We start from the raw sequence: 25,173 nt of genomic DNA on the forward strand, positions 1-25,173 counted from the left end.
TGTGCAATAGTACCTATATCAAAGTTTTAAATATAAATAAACTATATTTTTCAACCAACAATAAAGTAAAAAAAAAAAAAATGCAAGAATGGTTTATTGGATCAGTTGCTCGATTTCCATGAATTAAAAAGTCGAACGGATAAAAAATACAAACAACATAAGTGTTACTGGATGATATTACCAAAAGTGAATATATATACAAATGTACTTAAATGATGTTTTAAATGACAAATTAAATCATAAAATAATTTCAATTGAAAATTGTAGTCATAAAACAGTTTTCATTTTAATTCAATAAAGTGTTATTTTAAACATATTTAACAAATATCACGTGACTTTCTTTTTATTGTTTAGGAATTTTCTTCATCAGCGCCACCTAAATAAGGGAAAAGTCATCTATGATTTTGGGGATATAAGGATTATTTGAAAAGTAATCATCCCTTTTCCTGAAAAGAAAACCATAGAATGAAAACCCAGTGTAGAAGTGGCAACATTCGCCATAGTTTTGTTTTGACTGCTAGTCAACAAACATTGCGACATGGATGATGTGATCGATTTGCGAATTCAGCGTGTGCTCGATGAAGATGAATCCAGCGAATCTTCTGAAAGTTCTTCAGGTAAATTTCCCAGTTAGTTGTTTTCTTCAGGTCATCCAATATATTGCTACAGCTTGACATGCTTCTTTACTTGTTGAGATCAGTGAATCCATTTTGACTCTTGCTACCGCCATGGCCGATTTTCTAACCTGACTCGAGTGCTCGACAACACTGTTTCGGATTTGGCATTTAAATTTCTGAAAGTGACATTAAGTTAGTGACAGTGATTTTCAAGTGGGAAATGTAAAGAAGACTTGTTTACTGACAACTTGACATCGCCTGTTTTTTCGTTTATTTCGACTTATCCACCTTTAGAGAATTTGTGCTACTATTGATACTTGTAATATTAAAGAATGGCTAGTTATCTTTTAAAAATCTTCAAAAAGAAAAAAGGTATGTCACCTTTGCCATATCTCAGTAGCACCTAGGTCTCTAGTATTGTATGTCAATTAGTTATTCTGTGATTTTAAAGATATGTGTTTGTTTTTTATCCCAACAGTTCATATGTTTTTGTAAATTCTAAACAGTGGTGTTGAGTGCTTGATTGTAGCTTTATTAAATAGCATAAAAATGATGCCTACGGAAAATATTCTTGTGTATAGAAACCAAAAGTTGTTTTAAATTACTTAAAAGAAGCTGATATGTTATTCATTATTTTAATGAAGAACATTGGAATTGGATAGTTGGTATTAACAAAGATTTTTAACTCATTATCATGACATTTATGTTTTTAATCTTTATTTAAATGTTTGTACAATTTGTGCAAACAATTTCAATATTTTTGAATGGTTGTTTAATTTATAAATAAAGATTATTCTAAAAATAACTTCTACAAAACTATACAATAGTAATAATTTGATTCCTCATTGTAAATTTTAGTGAATTATTTGTAAATAAACTTTCTTGGATTTGGGTAAATATAGATATAATGAAAATAAACTTCTGGTATGTTGCTTTTATAGGTGAGAAATATTATTATATTATATTAAATAGTAGATATCAATAAGAAATTTTATTATTTACCATCATTATACATAATATTCTTTGTTTTTAATTATTAATTTTATGAAAATGTATGTTATTTAACTATTCCTTGTGCAATGTTAAAACTTAATAATGTTGTATTTATTATTATTTCCATAGACTAATATATCTTTTCTTTCCTTCAATTATATTATATTTCTTTCTATTTTCATTCATTTCTTTTTTTTATTTCAGACTTTATTATTTCATTGAAATATTATGTTTTATAGATCAAGCTTAAATTTTATTAATGAATGCTATATAGATTTTTCTTTCGGTCATTGTTTCTTTCTTTCAATTCCAGATTAACTCAAGCACATTGAACCACAGCTGAACTCGTGCTAGGTCATATTTGAAATTCTTATAGATTTAGTCTATTTTATTTATGTGCATTCAAGTTAAACTGTTATTAATTAATTGGACAGTGATGGACACTCATGATCATTATAATACTGTCATTTTTGATACTGTAAGTTAGTAATTTATTGTCAAAGCTCCTTTGCTAATAAGTTCTTTAGTAATTAATAGCATACTTAAATGGCATGCAATTAATACACAAATATTCCCTTTTTTATATTTTACTAGAAAAGAAAACACCATCATTTCTTGATATAAAGATAAAGTAAATTGAGGTTAAAAATAAATATATTATTTTATCTTATAGTAAATAGAAGCATATTTTATTAAAAATTTTTGTATTTTGTTTACAATTACATTTTTTGTTTGCATTCTTAGGGCTTATTAGTTAGGAGAAAGACGTATTGCAATATTTTTATGAATGAGTCTGGGCATAAATTTCAATGTTCCCATAGATTGTATTATAATAATTTAATCTCTTCAAGTAGGAAATTTTAAAGACATTCTTATATCTGATCACAATAGTATTGTTTGGGTTTTTTTATTCAAAACTTAATGATAATGTGCTGGATAAAGTGTAAAAGGGTTTAGAGTTGTATAAAATTGTTTTAATTCTTTCCTTTTAAATGTTATTTCAGGGAAAACATTTTTTTTTAAAAACCAAATTTCAACTTTTTGGATATCTAAACATAATGCTTGCTGATTCACATCTTATTATTTAAGATCCACCAATGTGAAAGCTTAGAAGGTACTTACTTGTATATCCAAATTTGAGTTAAATGAATGTTTGGCAAGAAACTTGCCACTCTTTAAGATGAAAGCTTGATTTTTTGATTGATACTTTTATCAATCTTATTTATAATTGCATTGATTTTATTTAACAGTAAATAATTTATGAGCTATCATTATCTGTATGGATTCCTTTAATAGATTGTTCAGTTTTTAAAAATTACTCTGTTTGTTTGTTCATTACCATGGCAACATGTGTTGCTTTTGATTTTCATTTGTCTATTTGATAGACACATTCTTTGTTAAAATTTATTGTTATCCTTGCCTTTTATATCTTTTTGGTTTCAAACACAATTTTAAAGATTCTAAAAGTTATATTAATTGAAATGATAATTTTTAATAGATTTTTATATTAAAATCTTTTTTTTTAAATTTTTTTAACAGAAATAATTTTAATTTTGATGTAAAATTTAAGCAGTATTAGAGAAAAGTAATTAATTGTATTAATTAATTATTTTTTTTTACTAAAATCTTACTTTTTCAAATTTCTTAACAGAAATAATATTAATTTTGATTTAAATTTAAACAGTATTAGAGAAAAGTAATTAAATGTCTCATAATATTAAATCAAAATCTACATGAGTATTATTAATTGAATACATAGAATAAAATTTGATTTGTGATTGATCTCTCTTTTTTTCCTTATTTAGTGGAATATGATTACAGGAAAAAATAATTAAAAATGGCTTTTTACTAACCCAATATCATTTTTTTATGTGTGAGCTATTCTTTTTCATTTTGCTGCTACAGAACTTGGATTGACATAAAGAAATTACTTTTTAAGGATCTGTTTTAAAATTAATAAAAACTCAGAAAAAAAATTAAAACAGTATTAATTTTGAGGTATGGGGCTGTCATTCAATTTTTTTTTTTAATAATTGCATTATGAGTTGGTTTTAATTATTATAAGTGGTGCAGTTGTAACTGAAGTTGGTTTTAATTGATATCTTAAATTCTACTTTCACACAATAGTAAGTTTAATATTATGGCAGCATGTTCAATTTAGCTGTAGAGCTGCAGCATACCATGTTTTAGATATAATTAGTTTATCTTCTAGCATTTAATAGTATTTTCTTTCTAATAATTCATGATCTTAAAGGATTGCAAGTAAAACAATTCACCTGTTACATTTTGCATTCTATAATCGCAGTTCAATTAAGAGAAGAAAAATTTTTTTTTCACTTCCTGAACGCTTGTAACTTATCTAAATTAAAACTATTGACTGTTGGATTTTTGGCACAGAACAGTCATATCTGTGGTCAATATGCTTGATGAAGCACTACTAAGTGTTAGAGAAAGGGTGTTCATAATTCTTGGGCTGTTCCAAAATCAGTCTATCCCTAACTATAAAGAAAATCACAACTATTGTTTTTCTTTTCTCCATCTTCTTCTCTTTACATACCTTGATTCTTTTCATTATTTTTTTGTTTTACTTTCTTTTAATGTGAAGGAAATATTTCTGAACTAAGCATATATATATATATAACTATTGAATGTTTTTCTTTACATTTTTAAATCAATTGTTCACATATCATTATTATACATAGTAAGAAAAAATAAATTCATTTTTAAAGTTTTTTTTTCTTTTTTCCTTTTCTGAATCGGAACATTTGTAACATTTGTAAACTTGTCTTGTTGATGTGCTCACTTAAACATTGCTTTTTTGATATAAATAGATTGAAAAAATATCAAGTGTGGCTTATTTAATTCTGCTATAATGCAAAAGCTACAATATTTTGAATGAAAAAAAATTGTTTAGTAAAAGTTGATAGCTTCTTGATTTAAAAAAAAAAAGAACCCTCACGATTTTGATGAATTTGCACTTTTATTGATTTTTCTGAAATAAAAGAAAAAAGAAAACTGTCCTTGAATATTATAACTCAGACATATTAAATAGATATGGGAAATTTGGTATAATGTCTTTGTCAAAATTATAAATTTCCAACAAATTTTAATTGAAGTATTTTAAAGAAATTATATGTTCTAAAGTTCTAAAATATGTACTTAAGCATAATAACTAAAAAGTGCATTGGGCTAGATAGATGGGATGGTTTTATTATTAGTATTTTAGATTTGTAACAAATTTTGGATCAAATCTGTTGAAACTTTTGCTGTTTATTAATATGCTATTCATTCATATGAGAATGCAACAAGTTTGATGAGTGAAATTTAGTATATGATTTTTTATTTTAGAACTATAGATATATCTTTATATAATTATAGATATTTAGAATTATAGATATATAAAATTTCTTACCATGTGTGTCAAGTAGTCTGACTATTATTCATATATGAATGTGGAAATTCCTAGACACTATAAGCATGATAAGTGAATCTTTATATGTGGTCTCATGAAAACATAAACTTTGGACTAACCAGATGATGGAAAGAAGACCAAAATTATCTTTACAAAAAAAAAAAAAAAAAAAAAAAAAAAAAGCGAGATTATATAAACATTTGAATGAGACAAAGGATGAGCACCCAAATGTGTTTGGATAGATAATATATTTTAGCTTAGCTTTTACAGATTTACTTTATATATAAAGATAATAAAATATTGCGACTTAGAAAAATTGGTTAAACATTCTTTGAAAAAGATTTGTTGATAAATAGTGAATATTCATATATGTAAGTATTATCCTCCATGGTTGGATTATCAAAGTGGCAAAGTAGTCATCTTTGGGGATCTCAAGATATTTTTTGTGGTATTTTTAAGGTAACTTATGTGTGTGCTTTGAATTTTTTTATTAGAGGAAGGAGGAATTAGAGGAAAGAAGGTTACATTGGAATCTTTCTAATTTGAGAGTTCTGAATTCCTTTTGTCCTTGTTTCCTTCTGAATTTTAATTGCTCTTTTTATAAATAGAACTTTTAATTAAGAAAAGTACTATGATTGTTGGCAGTACCAGTCATGTTAGAAAATAGTTTTTAAATTCTTTACCACTGTCGGTATTGTTAGAAAACAGTTTTTAAATATATTTCAAAGCTTCCTTCCTTTTTAAATATATTCAAAGCTATGGTCCTTGAAGAACCTTAAAAATTCCTTGAATTGTATTATTTATATTCATAACCTTCAAAAAGTGCTTGATTCTTCATTAGATCCTTAAGTAAAATTTAAATCCATTTTTTTTTTTTTTTTTTTTTTGGCTGAGCCCTTTTCCCTTAAAAATTCCTGTTTAAAAAAATGTTGCACTACAGTTTCAGATGAAATAATAATCAAGTTTCAGAAAAATTAACTTTGAAATAAACATTTTTTATCAATTATTAACATATTCAATCACTTAACTACAATATCCATCACTCTCGGAAACACTACTGCTTAATATTTTTTGATAAGCACTTGCCACTAAGTAAGATTTTTTTTTCTTTTCCTTTATCAAATTTTGCTTTCACTTTTACCTGTTTCAAAAAGTAGTGCAGATATTCATCAAAAAATTTTATTGGATATTTCCTTTTGGTTAACGCATTTTTAAATGGAACTACAAAAATTTCATCCGAATCGAAAAGAGATAAATATTTTACCAAATTTAACCTTTTTAAAAATTTATTCCTAGCACAGTTAGCTATCATAACATTCTACAGCTCGTTGTATGATTTTTCTAATGTCTATCACTTTTCAATTTAAAATATTCTTCTCAGGTGTAGTAACCTTTTTATTCAAATATAAAAAAACTGATATTAACCATTTTCCCACCGCTTCCACTCATAATCTGGTATCATATTCGAGTGCAAAATTAGGCATTTGTTTTGAAAAACCAACTCAACAATTTAAAACAATGAAATGGCTATTATGTACTTTTTTTTTTTTTTAACTCTTCTCTCAACAGTTCAATTGGACTATTGGTTTTGCCTTCAAAATTCTTCTAACAGAAAAGGGTGTTGATACAGAAGAAATGTCATCTCCATCTTTCCTCTTTGTAGTTTGAAAGAAGAGATAAGGGATGAAACAAGCAGGACTACCACTTAAGGAAGGAATCATCAACAGACCCTGCAGATGGAGATATTATTATGTTGCTCATTTTGTCTTCACAATGCTTAGATGCAGTATTGAAATGACCTTTGAAATGTGGGGAATATAGTTTTTGAAAGGATGCATTTGTATTTGGCACTTCTGTATTTTCTGTTTAAGAGGCTGGCTGATCTTAAAGCATATAATCAAATTTTTCTTAAATGTTCAAATTACCCTTTAAACAAATCAAATGAATTTACACTTTCTGTTTTGCCCACATAAGGAATCTGAAATTAGACATGTGACTTCAATTTTAATGGGCTTTTCCACTGCCTAAGTCCTTATTTTACAAGATTTTATGTTCTATGGAAAAATTTGTTTTGAGGAAGATTTTATGTCTTGATGTATAGTTAATCCATAAATGGAAATTTTTCAATTAGTGAATGATAAAATGACAAAAGAACTTTCAGCTTTGTCAATAAATGTGGGTAATTGTAGCCTGCATGAGATTCTGAACACCATTTTATCTAATTTGTATTATTTATTCAAAAGTTTACCAGCAAGAAGAAAGGATTATACTTCACAATTTTATAGATTATATTTTTATAGGAATCTTCCTAAGAATGTTTGGAAAACTAGGTGCTTAGAGAAAGCAGCTGCTGTTGATTGAGAAATCGAAATAATGAACAATTTGGTCTTACATGTTGTTAAGGACACTTTTGTAATACCAAAAACATATAAATATCATTTATCTAAATCATATAATTTACTTGCTAAACACAACAAAAATCCTATCTGTCACATGGAGGTTTTTCTTGCTATTGACCAGAATTATCGAATGATTTTTTCATTCCTTTATGTAAACTATGTATTCTACCATTTTTAGCACAAAATATGAAAAAAGATGGTCACTGGCTGTTCGAAAATGTTCAGTGTCTTGAAAATTTAAGTTTTTGAAGGTCTCAACGCTGTAAATAGCATTTCTTTAATTTTTCAATATATATATATATATATATATAAAAGGAAGTCTATATTGGACTCTTTGAGGACAAAATGTTAAAAGCGGCATTCTAATAATTTTTTTTTTTCGAAAAATAGCCAACAGATTTGAAACACAAATGTCAAGACTTTGTATATCCATCATTTGTAGCGGTTTGAATAAGTTTCTTCCCATTTGTGCACTTGCCAGAAGAATGAACATTTAAATCCTTGGAGAATAGTTTAGCAAGCCCTATTATAACTAGATGAAAGACGTTCTTTCTGTTTTCGTAAATGTAAGCATCTACGAAAAAAAAAAAAAAAAAAAGGAACGCGATTCTATTTTACTAGAATTGAACAGCTTTTTGAATAATGCGAATTGTAATTCATTAAAATTTGAGGTGTTTCGTAGTGCAAAATGAAGGATGCCAAATTTTTATCAAAATATTGAAAAAGAATCAAAAGTTTTATCGGAAGATGTGAGAAGTAATTAACATTTTGATGACTTAATCCTATGGCTCGACTAGATTTAAAGGGAATTTTACTGAAATAAAAATTTTAAGTGTAAAAAACTTGGAAGGAAATATATATTGAAAACATTTAATTTCAGCTGAATTAAAAAAAAAGCCTGTGGAATGGCGAATTTTTGAATCACAAAAGAACTTTATGGAGAAAAATGTCACCTCTAAATATTTCTAACAAATGGACAAGCGAAGATTACAATCTCAAAATGTGGGGGAGGAGCACAAGAAAAGGGAACATAATACAGATAAACTTAATAATTTGAAATAAAAAATGGCTAAAAGTGAAATGAGAATTTTTACGCTGCGAACAAAGTAGTTGGAAAAGAAACAGAGAATAGAGATTTTCGATGCGTAGCAAAATCAAATAGTTTTATGAACTGAAGTTTTATCAGAGCAATTTAAAAATAGAACTCTAAATATTTTAATGACACTCAGTTTCTTGTTCATTTGTTTAAATATAAATAAAGTAATCATTATTGATAATTCTTTTTTTTTTTTTTTTGGATTTGAAATATACAGAAAGAAAGTAGGTGATATCAAGACTAATTGTAATACATACTTTATGTGGAGATTTTTAAAAGTTGTAATCAGAATTTTTGCTAATGATTCTTATGACAGGCTCCATTACATCAATGCAATTAATGCTCAGCCAAAATGGGTAGTTAGAAGTTGTGTGTTCAGTTTAGCTTAATAATAGTAAACAAATTATTTCGTAAACTTTGATTTAAGAGAAATAAGTTTATCTTTCAAATTTTTTGATATTTATTTTGCCTATGTGTTTAGCTTTAAAAAACTGTTTTCCCTTTTTTTTCTAAATGCAATGTTTTTTTTTTTATTAATCAACGAATTTTTTTATTAATAGTGTGCGAGTTTGAGATTCGAACTCGCAACGTTAGGGTTCATAGCCGAGTAACAAAACCACTAGACAAAAGTGTACACTCTTCTCCGGAAGTTGTTATCTGGCTTATGATGTTACCACCACAATAGTCCCCCACCAGTGAGTCGGTAGAGTTTATCGCGTCATTTATGGCGAGCGAGGAACGTGATTATCGCGCCTGGCATTATGGCGAGCGAGGAACGTGATTATCACGCCAAGCGTTATGGCTCGCGCCAAGTGTTATGGAAGGCGACGGCGAGCGTGTGTGAGTGGTTGCTGCCGGTAGATGGAGCCACGACAGCTGAATGAAGCATGTGGTTGTTCAGAACCAGGGTCACCAATGTGCGAGTTTGAGATTCGAACTCGCAACGTTAGGGTTTATAGCCGAGTAACTAAGCCACTAGCCAAAAGTGTACACTCTTCTCCGGAAGTTGTTATCTGGCTTATGATGTTACTACCACAATAGCAACTCTGCAATAGAGTAAGCTGTAACTTATTTCAATTGGGGAGTTTTATCTTGACTTGTATTTGGTTCATGCAGTTCAATTTCCTGCTTTAAATATTATTATGCATCCTCAAAAGTCGAATCTCTTCCTCCGAGAGAGTGATAAAGGTTCACTTAATAAAAAAGAATTTATCTTCCTAACTGACTCGCCTGCAAAAAAAAAAAAAAAAAAAAAAAAACCCTTTTAATAAGTTCTGAAGTAAACTGAATGTTCAGTTAGCTTTTTAGTAAGTTGATATATTTGTTGTACGAACATTCGTTGATGACTAGCAGATATGCACATATATGTTTGTAGTCATACATTTTATCTAATAATTATATTATGCTGATATATTTTAGGTATTAATTCTTCTTATTTCAAATTAAAAACTTTAATATTTGTAATTTACAGATGTTTAATCTAAAAAATGCAAGACAAATTGCACTAAAGAGTAAAATCATCTTTTTTTAACCTGTATTTTGGTTTCCATTGCATTGCTTTTTGTAATCTGATTATTAGCAAATGCTAGACTATTAAACATAACAAAATTTTTGTCTTGATTTTTTTGTTACAACTCTTTTCGATTGGAAGTCAGAAATTATTTTTTGATGCCTCAGTCAAAAGTCTGTTGTGCAGAAAGTATTGGGATGTTTTTAATTTGTAGAAAATTGAAAGTGAGGTATAGCATAGATTTCATCCTTACATAATACATACATTCAAAATTATGTTAACCAGTCCCCAATTTGATTTTAAAACACATTAATAATACTGACAAGTGAACATGAAAAAGTTTATTAATTTTTAAATGTTTTGAAATATATAGTCTTAAAAGAGTTTTTTACCTCCCCCCCCCCCAAAAAAAGTGTCTTTTTGTTTTTCTTCAGAATTTAACATGATGTTATAATCATATTGCAATAATCACAAGTGCAATGCAAGTGTATCTTTGCAGTAAGAAAATACTAATTTTATATTGAAATCATTTTAAAAATATTTATGTATATATTTGGGATGAAGTTATCATTATATAATTTTTTTTTCTATTTGAATTATAAAATTAATCATATTGTCTAATTGAAGGTTAAATATTTCTTACTAAATCAGCAGTTCTCAACTTTTTTTTTCTGCTTTTATACTTTTTGAAAAGATTTATTATTTTAAAATCCCTTATTGTTAAATCTTTTCAATTATTTATTTCCCAATGCAAAAGAGTTTTTATTAATAACCTGAATTTGGTGACCGAAGAGTCAGATGAATTAAATGAACTGAATAAAGAAAATTAGTAGGATTTATTCTTGATTTTACGTTTAAAAAATATACACTATAAAAGGCTACTATAATTACTTACCATGAAAATAATTACTCATATTTTCTTTTTAACTACTCATTACTTATATTTTGTTTTTAAATGACAGTGTCAAATGAGAAGGTCTGAGAAGATACAGGATTTTTCAAAACAAAAAGGTTTAATTTAATTACAATTTGAGGACAGAAAATTCTATATTTTCATTATTTTTATCTCTTATTTTTACGTTGTTCAATGGCAGATTTCTGACTAACCATTTTTTAGGGTCACAGAAAATTAATTAAAAAATGTTAATCTCCTTGTTACCAAATAAATAAATATGTGCATTATACAAATTCTTTAAATTAGAAAATATTGTATCTATATTGTATACTTACTTTGTATTGTTAGAATAATTAAATAAACTATAGCTCAATAAATTCCTAATTTATAATACTGCAAAATATTATTCATTTGACTAGTTAAGTTATAATCCTCTTATTAAATATTTTAAAATATTTTTTATATTATATTTAGTTGAAATTTATATATTTTTTAAAATTTTTTTAATTATAATTAAATACTTTTATTTGTAAGTAAGGAAATCATTAACTAATAATTGCAATTAATTTTTCAATAATTTTATTATTTAAGCTATTTTCTCCCCCAATTATATGCAATTTAAAAAATTAAGTAAATGTGATCATATATTTTTATAAAATTAATATAAAAAATTGAAAATAAATCATTAGCTTCTTGATTTAAAACTGTGTTAAATGTGAATTAAAACCCATTAGCTATTAAAAGAAGAATCATATAATATATACATTGGGGCCACAAAATTGACACGAATTTACTATTAATATTTTCCACCATTACCAAGCAAGATATTCATTCATCTATTTTGACTGGCCTTCAAGCTCAAAGTATGTGGTATACAGGTTGAAAACTTGAAGAAAGTTTTAATTATTATAGTAATTATTATAGATTATTATATAATAATTATTATAGATTGCACCTTTATAAATAAAAAATAATGCTTGTTTTCTTAAAAATTTGCATTAAATATTTTTCTCATCAAAATTTGGTATTTGTAATTTTTTCTTTAAATATACAATTATCATTGAAATTAAAAGGAAAAATATATTCACACCATAATTGCTTTGTCGTGCAAAAGCACTTTTAAATTATAATTTTCTTGCATTTATTCTTTAATTAGTATATTAAGGAAAAAATATTTATGATTTTTTTTATGTTGCTAAAATACATTTAAACTTTGGAGAAAGTATTAATATGGAGTATTATTATTATTATTGTTTATAAAGATGTGAGAAGTACTCTTTTCATTTAACTTTTATTTTGTTTCAGATTCATCAGAGGAAGCTGATCCCCGTCAATCAGGGGATCAGGCACGTCGAGAAGAACCTTTTGTGTCATATGATACATCATTACCAGTTTTACACTCAGTATGTAAATTTTACTCCTTTTGATGTATGAATTGATACCTGGTTAATAAGTTGTTTTATTAAAATTCATGCACATTAAAAACCACGAATTCCTTCAATTTTTTCTTTTAATCTTTACTTTTTTAAATTAATATATTATTTATTTAGAGTGATATGAATTTCAGCATTAAACAATATATAAAAAGAAAAATGTCATTAAAGATTTTGTCCTATGGAGAGAAAATTGCTCATTGTTGTTCTAGTGTTTGAATATAGTATTATTCTGTAACTGGCACAGAACTTCATAATGTGTTTGTTTATGTAAATAATATTATTGTGTTGTGTAAAATTGAAGAAGCTATACATTTTCAACATTTATATATTATTAATACATTTGGGTACCAATTAGTTACCAATTAATACATTTGGTTACCAAACATAAAATGTTTTAAATCAAGATTTATTTCCTTTTTATCAGCTTACAATTGATATTTCTACATAGATTAGATTAATTTGATTTAATGATTCTTCATAAATAAATATTTATATAATTTCTCACTATGGTTGTTCATATATAATAAAATTCCTATAAAGTCCTGCATTTTCATCACCAGAGAGTTCTGTGGAAGTATTTAGTGCCATCATTATAAATATTCTGAAATTTATTCAATTCTGAGAATATCGATTGCCATTTTAAAATTGCACTTTGGAGATCCTCTATTTCTTCAAAAGAGTTTTAAAAGTTTTAACTGTAAATGCTGATATTAGTTCATTTTCAGTTGTAAGCCCTTGCATTTATTTACATACTGTTCTTCATTAAAACTTTGAACTTCTTGATTTAAAACTGTGAGTCAGCTATTTAGTATTTTTTAAAAATTCAACTCCAGTTGCTGATTCCTAGTTGTTGCCATAATTTCATGAGTTGTCATCTCTATAATTCTGAATGCATAATTCATGCAAAGCATTGTGATATGTCATAATCTGAATAAATGTCTTTTATTTGAACATAAAATTTGTGTGGAAGTGTTCATTATCAGATTAGTTATTAATTGATTATCTTCTCTAATCCATCAAAAATTGCCTTATGCATAATTTTGTTCATTTTTTTTTGTATCACTAACATGTTTTCATGCATTGCTTTAATTTTTTAAATGAATATCACTCCAATTTTTGTTTTGATATTCATTTTGTGGTGTGGTAGTTTGTAGAGTTTTGTGTTGGCTGAAGATGCCATTTTATCACAACTCTTTATTATGACAGCATCTGAATATGGTTTGTTCCAATAAAACTATCATATAGCTGTAAAATGGGATGTTATTAAAAACTTTTTTGTTTCCATTTCATCATAGAGATTTTACTGAATTTTATGTAGTTAAATTTGACCAGATTGATGCAATGCTGGATTGTTAAAAATCTGTTGTAATACTGGAAATGATTTATAGAAATTTTGTTTCGAGGTGTCAATAATAATTTTTTTTTATTTAGTATCTTGGAAATGACTTGGAAGAACTGAGTGGCCGAACAGTTTTGGATGATGATAGTTGCCAGACAATACCAATACTCACTTTACCTGGAGTTATGCTCATTCCTGGTCAAATATTACCTCTCCAGTTGTATAATCCTTCAACTATTTCAATGATGATTCACATTATCCATAGTGATCATACATTTGGATTGATTAACTCTAGGTACAGGTATCTGACATTTTTTTTTTTTCATTAGCTAGTTTATGCTTTTTTGTTTTCAAATCTAATAGTTAATTGTAAAGCAATAAAAGTATTGATATATTGTTAACACATGAGAAGACTGCAATAAAAGAAAAAAAAATGAAATCTATGGTTGCAATTTTCAAATTATCATGTGAGATCATTATTATTTTTTAAGTCATTATTTGTCTTAGTTAATTTAAGTTATTAACCAGTTTAAACCAGTTTGAAACAATCACAAGACTTCTCTATTGGTCTCTATCCCCCCCTCTCTCTCTCTATATATATATATACTAGCCACCTTTGAGGATCAGCCAATTCACCAATCTTGATTCGTCAAAATTTTAATAATTAAATATTTTATGTAATTTCTACTTTAATAGCTTCTTCATCAAAATATTTTAAAACTTCAAATTTTGATAGTCATATAATTCACTCATAATATTATAAAACCTTCAACCATAACGTAATATGTATCTCTCTAATTTTCTGTTAGGTCCTGTACAATTTATGCTTTAAATTAAAGTGGAAATGATTTATCTGCAATAATTATAATAATATTTTTTTCTAAAACAAAGCATTTTTTTTAATAATATGATTACTGAAAACAGAGTCACTGAGCATTTAAAACTTATGGGCATTAAAGAATATCTTTCTTAATTTATGTAAAATCTCAAGAATTTGTCAACAAAATTTTCTCAGATTCATCGATTAATTAACAATGTTTAATTTTAAATGCATCAAACACTCAGAAAATAAACATAATCGTTTAAAATAATCGGTCGAAAACAGGTTAAAAAAAGTACTTAAAAACCGATGTGCTTCAAACTATAAGCATATACAAAAAATATATATAACTAACATAAATACAATTTAATTACAAAAGCATGCAACTAACCTAAAAATAATTTAAATCAAGAATCATCCGTTGATAATATTGTCAACAATCCGAACACAATGCGCATGAGTGAATTTTCAACGCCAATTACGGTAACGCAAACGCGTGAATTTTTCTACGCCAGTTGGGGTAACGCTATGCATTAGACATTTTTAATTTCCTTTATTCTGTGTTATTTTAATTCAAAAGTACTTCAGAATGAATCTGAAAGATATATTAATTAACAATGTTTAATTTTAAATGCATCAAACATTAAGAAAATAAACAGAATCGTTTGAAATAATTGGCCAAAAAATGTTAACCGTAGCCTCATTACCGTTGGGAAAAGAAACTGAAGCCTTACTCATTTGGGGAAAATGAAAAGATTTTTTGGGGGGGAAAGTTAGTTTTTAATTAATAATTAAAATTATAATCAAAAATTCAAAAAAAGGGACCCCAGGTGCACATTCCGGACCTCTAAGAGGTATACATGTACCAAATTTGCTAGCTGTAGGTCAAATGGTCTTTTCTGTAGAGCACCAACAAACACACACACACACACACATTGAGCTTTATATAAGTATAGATAGATATAATGATAATTTTTTTAAACATTTATTTTCAATTTTTCTAGCTGATAAACAAGGTTTTGGAGCTTGACTAATTTCAAAATAAAAGGGGAAAAAAAAATCCCCATTGTTTTTCTAAATGTCAATGCATACGTAATCTGATAGTCTCGTGATTGTTTCAAACCGGTTTAAAGTGGTTAATGACTTAAATTAGTTAAGACAATATGTAAGAATTCAGAGAATTAATAATTTGGAAATCAAGTTGTAACTTTAGTTGGCGATAAATCGCCAAATGTGACAACCTTCTGCATTATTTTCTAATAACCCTAAAAGCGAAAAATTGATGCCACAAAAGTGATAAATCACCAATATGTTGTCTACACATTTTGAGGCTTCAAAAACCTCAAACCAAAGCAACAGCATGTTCTCACATGATAATAAATAATACATATAATGTACAGTATAAAAACAGCATGCTTAACAGAATTAAAATGTCTGATTTTAAAGATGGGGAAACCTTCTTCTTTTGAATTAAAGGATATTAATTATTTTCATATCATAGAATTAAATGCCTTTCTTATACTGTCTGTCGATCACAAGAATAGCTCCCGCCAAGAAGTCTATCTAGTGGCGGTCGCTGTAGTAACAAGACTAGTTCATTTCTAATGGGGATTAAGCGTGTAGGGAATTGGCGGAATTAAAGGTTGCATCACGCCATTCGTCTTCTCGGATTTAAAAGAGTTGCACGCGTTATCTTATCTTTGTGTTTATTTTGCTTTTGCTTTTAAAATTATTTGTTCCTTACTGGTTTAATTGATTTTGCTAAACTTGCAAGATGGCCTTTAAGTTAAGGAAGGGTGAAATTTTGAAATCGCAGGCACGTAAAATTGTATATAATGTTGCAGAATTTTGTTCCAATGAAGCTTCGTCGAAATCTGCGTTAATTCCACTCCCACAAGCTCTGAAAAGGGCTTCTCAAGCAACTGGAATTTCTGAAGCTACAATAAAAAAAAATAAGAAAGGAAGTTTCAACATCGGGCTCATCGACAGTTTTAAAATCACCCAGTAAACACCGTAAAAGACCTAGTGAGCGAAACTGTGAAATAGACGACTTTGACAAGTGTGTTATACGGCAAACAATTCAAGACTTTTACATAAAAGAAAGGAAAGTACCATCCCTCAGAAAATTACTACTCGTGTTGAAAGAAAAAATTGGATTTTCGTGGCAAAAAGACACATTTTGCAAAGTCTTACATTCAATGAATTTCCGATGGAAGAAGAGCATGAATAATAGAAAAGTACTCATGGAAATATCAGATATTGTTTTTTGGAGACACAGATATTTGAGAGAAATGAGATGTCACAGGAAAGCTGGACGACCAATTGTCTATATTGATGAAACTTGGGTAGACAGCAATTTGACATTTAAGAAATGTTGGCAAGATGATACAGTTTTGGGAGCATAGTTGTTCATGCTGGGTCATCAACGGGTTTCCTTACGGGTGCTTTACTAGTATATAAAGCATCAACAAAAAGCGGCGACTATCACGGGTAAATGAACTATGAAAACTTTAAAAAATGGGTGTCGGAAAAACTTCTTCCAAATTTGCAACCAAACAGTGTCGTATGCATGGATAATGTACCGTATCATACGACTATCGAAAATTCCACTCCAACGAAGTATTCTACAAAAAAAGTTATGATAGACTGGTTGAAAAACAACGGAATACCCTGCGATCAAAAAATGTGAAAAGCGGAACTGTTCTCTCTTATAGACAGTAATCGTCCAAAGAAAATTGTCTATAAAACTGATAATTTAATAGAGAAAGAAGGACATGAAGTTATCCGACTATCCCCTTATCATTGCGATTTGAACGCAAACGAATTTGTGTGGTCCTCTGTAAAGAGAATAATAAAGGAACGAAATGTTACTGGTGATTTAAGTTTGGACAATCAGAAATCTCTTCTCCAAACAGCTATCTCTGAAGTTACTTCGGCAGAATGGGCAGCGCATTGCAAACACGTAGAAAAGCTTGACAATAATTATTGGGTGAAAGATGGACTGTTAGAAGATTTAGTGGACGAACTGTCATTTCAAATTGATACCAATGATGATTTTGATTCAGAAGAAACCGAAACTTGCGAGAGTTGATTTAGAGGATTTTGAAATGCTTGAATGAACATTATTTTCGAAATTTAGACGGTATTTTATTTTATTTTATTTTACTTTTAAAACTGTTTTGCCTTAGAAATTGTTGGAAAATACATGCTGAAAGTTTAATAATCAAGTTTAATAAGTTCTGTCATTGTATTAATAATCTGAAGTCCTTGATAATTATTAATAGTTATGAAAATATTAAACAATTATTAAAAAGTTAAATAGTTACTTTTTTATTGTAATAATTTTCATCTTTATTGCATATTCATTAATATTTCATTTTTATGTCTAAAAGTTTAAATGTTATTATATAATTAATATATTAAACAGTTTTTTTCACTCTTTATAAAGCAATTAAAAAAAATCGCCAATACGTCATCAAGGCGATCAGTAAGCCAACATGGATGCCTTTCTTTTTAAATCCCCTATTGAAAATGGAGCAGGTCATGTTTCCACGGCAACAGACTATCGTAGACATATTGGCGGGAGCTATTCTTGAGGTAGACAAACAGTACCTGTGTTTGTTGTTTTGTAACACATTTTTAAACCCAAATTTATAGAAAAAGAATATTAGGAAAAAGATAGAATATTAACAATTGTCTAGTATAAAAATTGTGAACATTATATTTGTCAATCATGCAAATATTTCAAACTTTGCTAGTAAGGATTTCTTTATGCCCGATAAGAGCTATTATCTAGCAAGATTTTTCTCATTTCTAATAAATGTTTATATATATATTAAAATCTAATTTAAACTTAATTAATTTCTTAATTTTTAGCTCAACTTAGCCCTTATTAACTTCATTCTAAAATATTCTGTTATTTCCTGATTCCAATCCACTTTTTCTTTCTAATTAATACTTTGTAAAATTGCTGAATCGGCTAAAGACCAACACTTTCCCCCACTCCGAGTGAAGGGATAAAATATTGCTGATATAAATAAATTCCACTAAAATATCCCTGTGTTTCCCTTACTTGTAATTGACATGTGATGGAAATCGCTATTAAATTCTCACAGTATATATTCATAGGGATAAAATTTTCATCAGCTTTCCCTCATCTCGTTCTGTGGTGTGTGTGTGCTTGTACGTAACGCATGCCTCCCCGGAATGAAATAAAACAACGTCAAAAAAAAAAAATCGAAAGTCTCTTCACTGTCTTCAAAGCTGCCTTCTGATTCAAAAATTATATATATATATATATATATATATATATATATATATATATATATATATATATATATATATATATAAAGCTCAATGTGTGTGTGTGTTGGTGCTCTACAGGCCAGGCCATTTGACCTACAGCTACCAAATTTGGTACACGTATACCTTAGAGGTTGGGAATGTGCACCTGGGGTCCCTTTTTTTGAATTTTTAATTAGAATTTTAATTATTAATTAAAACTAACTTTCCCGCCAAAAAATCTTCCATTTTCCCCACCGCCAAATAAGTAAGGCTTCAGCTTCCCCCCCCCAACATTAATAAGTCTAGGGTTAACATTTTCAAACGATTCTGTTTATTTTCTTAATGTTTGATGCATTTAAAATTAAACATTGTTAATTAATCGATCTTTCAGATTCATTCTGAAGTACTTTTCTTTGTATTGTAATTTTGTAATGTTATAAAATGGAATGAAAATTTTAATAATATTTCCACTACTTTACTAATATTTTTGAGTAAAACTTGCAAAATATTTTGGCAAATTTGTTTTTCTTGATTATCATTATTAGATCTGATTTCTGATTTGCATTAATAATTTATTATTTTAATAGCTTTATTGAAAGATTGATGGTATTAAATGTAAATGATGTTGAAAATAAGAGATGTACAAAACTGTCTTTTGAATACAGTTTTACATTTTCATTCACAGTATATTTCCAAATATCATGCCATTAATTTTAAGTAAGCTCATTTTAATGAATCAAAAATAGGTGAATAAGCATTGTTTACTTTCTTATTTTTCATTTCATACATACATATTAAAACTGTTTTGGTCATAATATTAATAAAAATATAATTAAAATTTTTTTTTTGTATGCTTTTACTTTTCTGGCTTTTGTAATCAATTGGGAAAAGTTAAGTTACTAAATTAGAGAGTTTTTTTATTTAATACAAAAAACTAACATGGAATGAGCAATTTAATCCAGGAAATATTGTTTTTTTTAAAAGGTTTTCAGGTAGAATCTTCACAAATGTTATAGACACTATTGGTACAACAGTTGAAATTCGATCATACCGTGAAGAAGAAGGTGATTTTGGAGTCAATAATTTAATAATTAAGGCTGAAGGAAGGCAAAGATTTGAAGTTTTAGAAACCAGAACTCAGTCTGATGGGTATGTTATGATTAAAATTACAATTTTATGAATATATTTTTCGAAATAAATATTAATTAAGAATTTGTGCTTATAAATAAAAAATTCTTTTTTTTTTTTTGATTAGGAACTGTTTATTCATCTTCTAGTTGACAATGTTAAAAAATGTTTTTGTTGGATACTTCATAATCAAATAATTTTTTATCCCTGTATAGATGATTTAAAAATTATAACTGAACATTTTACTTGAAATTAGATTTAAATATATTTAGCTCTCATATCACAAAGAATCATTCTGCAAGGAATTTATGATTACTCTTATTTTATATTACTTAGTAGAACTGTACCAAATGAATATTAATTTAAGAATTAAGACGTCTATTTACTATCAATTCTTTTTTTTTATTTATGCAAAATTAAATTTTATTTATATTAGTGGGAAAGGTTTCCTGATTATCATAATAGCACAATTACATTTGGCTTTGCTATTTGGCTGCTTGAGTAAAAAGTAATTCAGTAATTATATATTTGTGCTGCATTTAGTGTTTAAAATACAATGAATTTTTGTAATTCAAATAATAGTGCATTAAAGTTACATAAATTCTAGGAAGAAAAACAAGTGAGCCGAGAATGATATAATGTAGATATATTATGTTTTATAAAACTTTAATGCTTTTATCTTTGTCTATGAATTTTATTTGTCTCATTAAATTCATTATTACATTCAAATCATTAAATTACATTAAATTTCAAGAAAATATTATGTATATAATTATGTATATCTATTATCTGTACTAGTTTCTCAAGGATTATTAGAGCCAGACTTTTGTTTTGAGCCTTAATAAAAATATCAATTTAATGTTCATCTGAAACATACATTGCAAGTTGCTGATTGCACTATCAAGAATATTCAAGTTACCTACATTCTCTTATAAAAAGCTTTTAATTTACTCTCTATTTAACAGTGAAGCTATTAATTTATTTTTCATATAGAGCAAAGGATAATATTTTTTTTTTTCATTCATGATTTTATGCTAAGTTTGATTAAGTAAATCCTGATTTGAAACACACCTTTTTTCAATTTAATTACTTTCTAATACAACAGTCATAGATAGTCTGTTTAAAAATATTGTTAGAAAAATTATTTCCATTATAAAAATATTCTCTTTTATATTAAAGCAATCTGTTTTTGTAGAATCCTTATTGGGAAAGTTCGAATTTTACCAGAACTTCAAGCTGGTGATCCTGGAGAATGTTCAAAATTAAGCAGCCTTAACAAGTTTGCAATACCACCACCTAATCTGAGTTCTAAACCATCAAATAGTTTCCAGTGTAATCAACTTTTACACCGTAGTTCTCACAAGGTGTGTTTAGGAATTCTTATATATTAATGTTTTATAACGCATATTTTTGTAGAAGATAATTAGTTTATGATTAGTTTTTTATTGAGTTTATAATTGGATATATAGAAGAATGGAGAGTAGGATATAGGATATTGGATATAGAGTTCGCAATTGGATAATACTTTTTGCATAACAATATTTCTCAAGCATTCATACTATCCCTGATAAAATGAATAAAATAAAAATTGTAAAAGTCATAAGCAGTAATTTCTTAGTTTCGCACAATAATCTTCATTTTATTATAAATAAATAAAATTAATTTAACAGTCTTTTTCCAAAATACATTAAAGTGCCATGTTTTTAAGGAAAAAAAAAAAAAAAAAAAACATTTTCACATTTTTGTAGAAATAACATAATGATCTAGATGTAAATTGCACGTAGTTAATTAATGTTAGTTGTCATTCTGTTTTATGTATTGAGAAAATTATCGCCTTTCTTTTATGTAGTTTATAAGCACTAAATTCATTTCAGTGTTCTTCAAACATGTAAACATAAAACCTTGTAGAAAGTGAAAGAACTGGCAAATATTAGATACATAATAATAATTGAACTAAATAATATTTTAATTATATTAATATATAAAATATGTATGATTTTTTTTTCTTATCTATGAAAATTTAGTATTTCTCTAATAATTTTACAAAAGTTATAAAAAAAAAAATGTAAGTAAATCCCAGTGACAATCTAAATAGTATTATTTTTGTAGATGAAATAAAAAAAGTATCTTATTTTATTAATAAAACAAGTTCATTTTATACAGACTTTTAATATATATGCATATAAAAATGCTATCTGATTGAAGATGGCATTTCTGTAGTATCATTCTTAATTTATATAATTTTAACTCAAATTAGAATTTTCAGTATTTTTGCTAACAGTCTTTCAAATTTTTTTAAATAACATTAACTACATTTAATTACTATGTATGTATAGTTTCTATAAAAATATATATAAATTTTTTTTAGTTAGAAGTGTTTCTATATTAAAATATTTTGTTGAATTATGTTTGTTGTTGAATTTATGTTTGTTGATTAACATACAATTTTTCGTTAGCAAGATCTTTATTGAAAAGCATTTTGTGTTAAGCACTTTTTATCTTGTTTTTTTTTAGTATAACAAGTATGATTTTGCAAATTACACATGGTTTCCTGAGTTTGTGTACAAAATGTATGATGCTGTAAGTATAAAATTACTGTGCATATTTAAACATTATTTTGAAATTGATATAAATAGTATCTTGATATATAAATTATAGTGACATTTAAAGGAATACTCATTAATTAATTTTTTGAAATGGTATAAAAGATTAATGATAATCACTTTAATCCATTTTCTTTTACTTTATTAAAAGTTTCGATTTGCCATATATTTCTAATTTGTTATAAGTAAACACCTGTTACTTATAACAAATTATACATTATTGACTTTTCTCCATAATTGTTTAAGATGTTCAAAACTTTTATTTATTTAACTGGTGTGAAAATGCTAATTTATAAATACATGGTTTCATTCTGATGGTTTAAACAAAGATTTTCACACAGTTTCTGTGTTCAACAAAACTTATTGTTATCTTATACATAACACAATTATGCAAGCAGAAGTGAACTACTGTTATACATTGTTAAAAATTGCATGCATGAAAGCAATTCCAACCCATTGTGTAGCAATCACTTATATTTTTGTAATTGTATTTGTAAGTGTAACATTTAAATATATAATTTTTTTTATGGGAACAACCATATGTTTTGGAGTTTTTTTCCAAATACATTACTATATACATTACTTTTCACTGTATCAAGCACTTTTAGTGGCTTTTATAAATGATATAAAATATAGCTTTAAAAAATCTCATTAGTGGGTTCCTCTATCATTATACACTGTATAAAATATTTTCGTAATCTTCAGTAAATGAATGTGAATAATGTCATAATATAACTTTGTCAATTAAATTAATGAATTACTTATTATGTTACAAAAATTACTGATATTTTCAAATGGTTTTTTAAAGTAATTAACAGTAATTATTTTCTTTCACCTATAGAACGTGCTTATGAATAGAATAAAAACCACGATGCAAAGCTGGAATAAGACTATGCACAGTGATGCCATGCCTTGTAATCCTAAGGAATTTTCTTACTGGGTAGCTGCAAATCTTCCTCTGGATGACAGGCAGAGGCTGGAACTCTTAAAAATCAATGAAGTTACTCATAGGCTGAGGCATGAATTGAAAATTTTAGAAGAGGTAAGACTTTAATGTTTTTCGTATTTTCTGATAGTTATTATTAGATAGATATTATTATCAGAATGATTAAGTAACCCATGAATTACATTTTGAATTAAAAATAAGGAGAATTAAATAAAAATAGTAGGAGAATTGAATTAAAAATAATTCCTTCCCATTTTAATATTTAAAGTTTACTGCTAGTATGTATTATCAATTTAATAACTTGATGAATCTTGCAACAAAATTCTTAAGCTAAATAGATTTATTTATTCTTTTATTTGTACTGATCTACAGATTTGATGCACTGGTTTTTCTAAATTTAGTTGTCAATTTTGTTTCTATTAAAAAAAAAATTCATTCATTATATATATAAAAAAAGTCAAATTGGACTTTTCTTTATTAATTTATATCTACATTCTTTTCTTTATTTCATTTATATATACATAAAATTTTATTTTATCTTAATTATTTCATTAAGACTAGAAAGCTATTGTTATCATATTATATTTATCTATATTTGGATTACATGTTACTATGATGAACAACCACTGTAGATTTACTGGCACAATCCTGATGTCCAGCCAATTGTATGGAATTGAAAATATATCTGAGATTTGTCACAAATTTGAGTTAAATGTACTGGATTTTTCTAAAATTTACTTCCAAAAAAATTTCTCATATTAAAAAAAAAAAAAAAGAGTGTATAATTTAAAAAAAAATTAACAGAAAGTTAATTTTTCTCGAGTTAAATAAAAATTAATTCTTTTCCTAATTTTTGTTAAACAAATAAAGTTATCAATTGTCCTGAATTAGTTGTTATAGTCTTGATTTTTAATTCCTTATTTCTGTATCGCAAAAAATGCTGTGAAATGAAATTGTCTCTTATTATTCCTTTATAAACAGAAAAATTAATGATTAGTTAACATACGATTCCAGATTTGGTTCAAAATTCGATGCAGATGTACAGTCTTAGTTGGAAAACCATATAACAAGTTTTATCTATTTAATTCATGGTGCCTTTTAGTTAATTTCATATGCACGGACTGATTTTCCATAGTTGGATTTTTTTTCATTATTTCAATGTAATCTATAATTTTGATGTAAATGCCACTGCCAAATTTCAGTAACATATTTTGCTGCATTTGTAATTTATTTTTTTCACAGATAGACATAATGTCCTAATATAACAAATATATTCAAACTGGAATGTCTGAAATATGAATATTAATCGAAATCTGGAGATTGAATCCTGTAGAGGTCAAGATTGAAAGTTAAAGGAGCCTTAGTTTCATAGATAATATAATTCCTCATATTTACTACAACAACAGAGTGATATAAACTTAGAAGTGAAACTGTTGATGGTTATTTTTCAAAGGTTGGAAACACAACCGTGTTGTAATCAAAGAATTTTATCTTTCGAAAATCTGTACATAAGTCCACGGCTTTAAACTGATTTTTACAGATCTAGATAAAATCTTTTCAAAAGTTTGATCCCAAAGTAATTTTTTCTTACCTGTTAAAGCCATTTCCCACCACTCTCAATTTAAAGTCATTAGGGGAGGTAAAAAAATGGAAAAGTGAACAAATTGATAAATGTTGGCCTCAGATTACTTATTT

General features: G+C 26.8%; 1 protein-coding gene across 3 annotated transcripts in view; it reads left to right on the forward strand.

The window, feature by feature from the left end:
- The first annotated feature begins 367 nt into the window (after positions 1-367).
- The window catches only part of LOC129962732 (protein cereblon-like), a 37,692-nt gene continuing 12,886 nt past the window's right edge, over positions 368-25,173 (forward strand). Inside the window, exons 1-7 of one of the 3 annotated variants that reach the window (XM_056076694.1) lie at positions 368-989; positions 12,228-12,325; positions 13,790-13,998; positions 19,786-19,950; positions 21,125-21,293; positions 22,444-22,509; positions 23,374-23,574. In XM_056076694.1, the coding sequence (XP_055932669.1) occupies positions 950-989; positions 12,228-12,325; positions 13,790-13,998; positions 19,786-19,950; positions 21,125-21,293; positions 22,444-22,509; positions 23,374-23,574 (948 nt within the window). In that variant the 5' untranslated portion in view covers positions 368-949. The remainder of the gene's footprint in view (positions 990-12,227; positions 12,326-13,789; positions 13,999-19,785; positions 19,951-21,124; positions 21,294-22,443; positions 22,510-23,373; positions 23,575-25,173) is intronic. The other 2 variants (XM_056076692.1, XM_056076693.1) reach the window with 2 other exon arrangements.

The sequence above is a fragment of the Argiope bruennichi genome, chromosome 3 (genome assembly GCF_947563725.1).
Source record: "Argiope bruennichi chromosome 3, qqArgBrue1.1, whole genome shotgun sequence".
NCBI classification, from domain to species: Eukaryota; Metazoa; Arthropoda; class Arachnida; order Araneae; family Araneidae; genus Argiope; species Argiope bruennichi.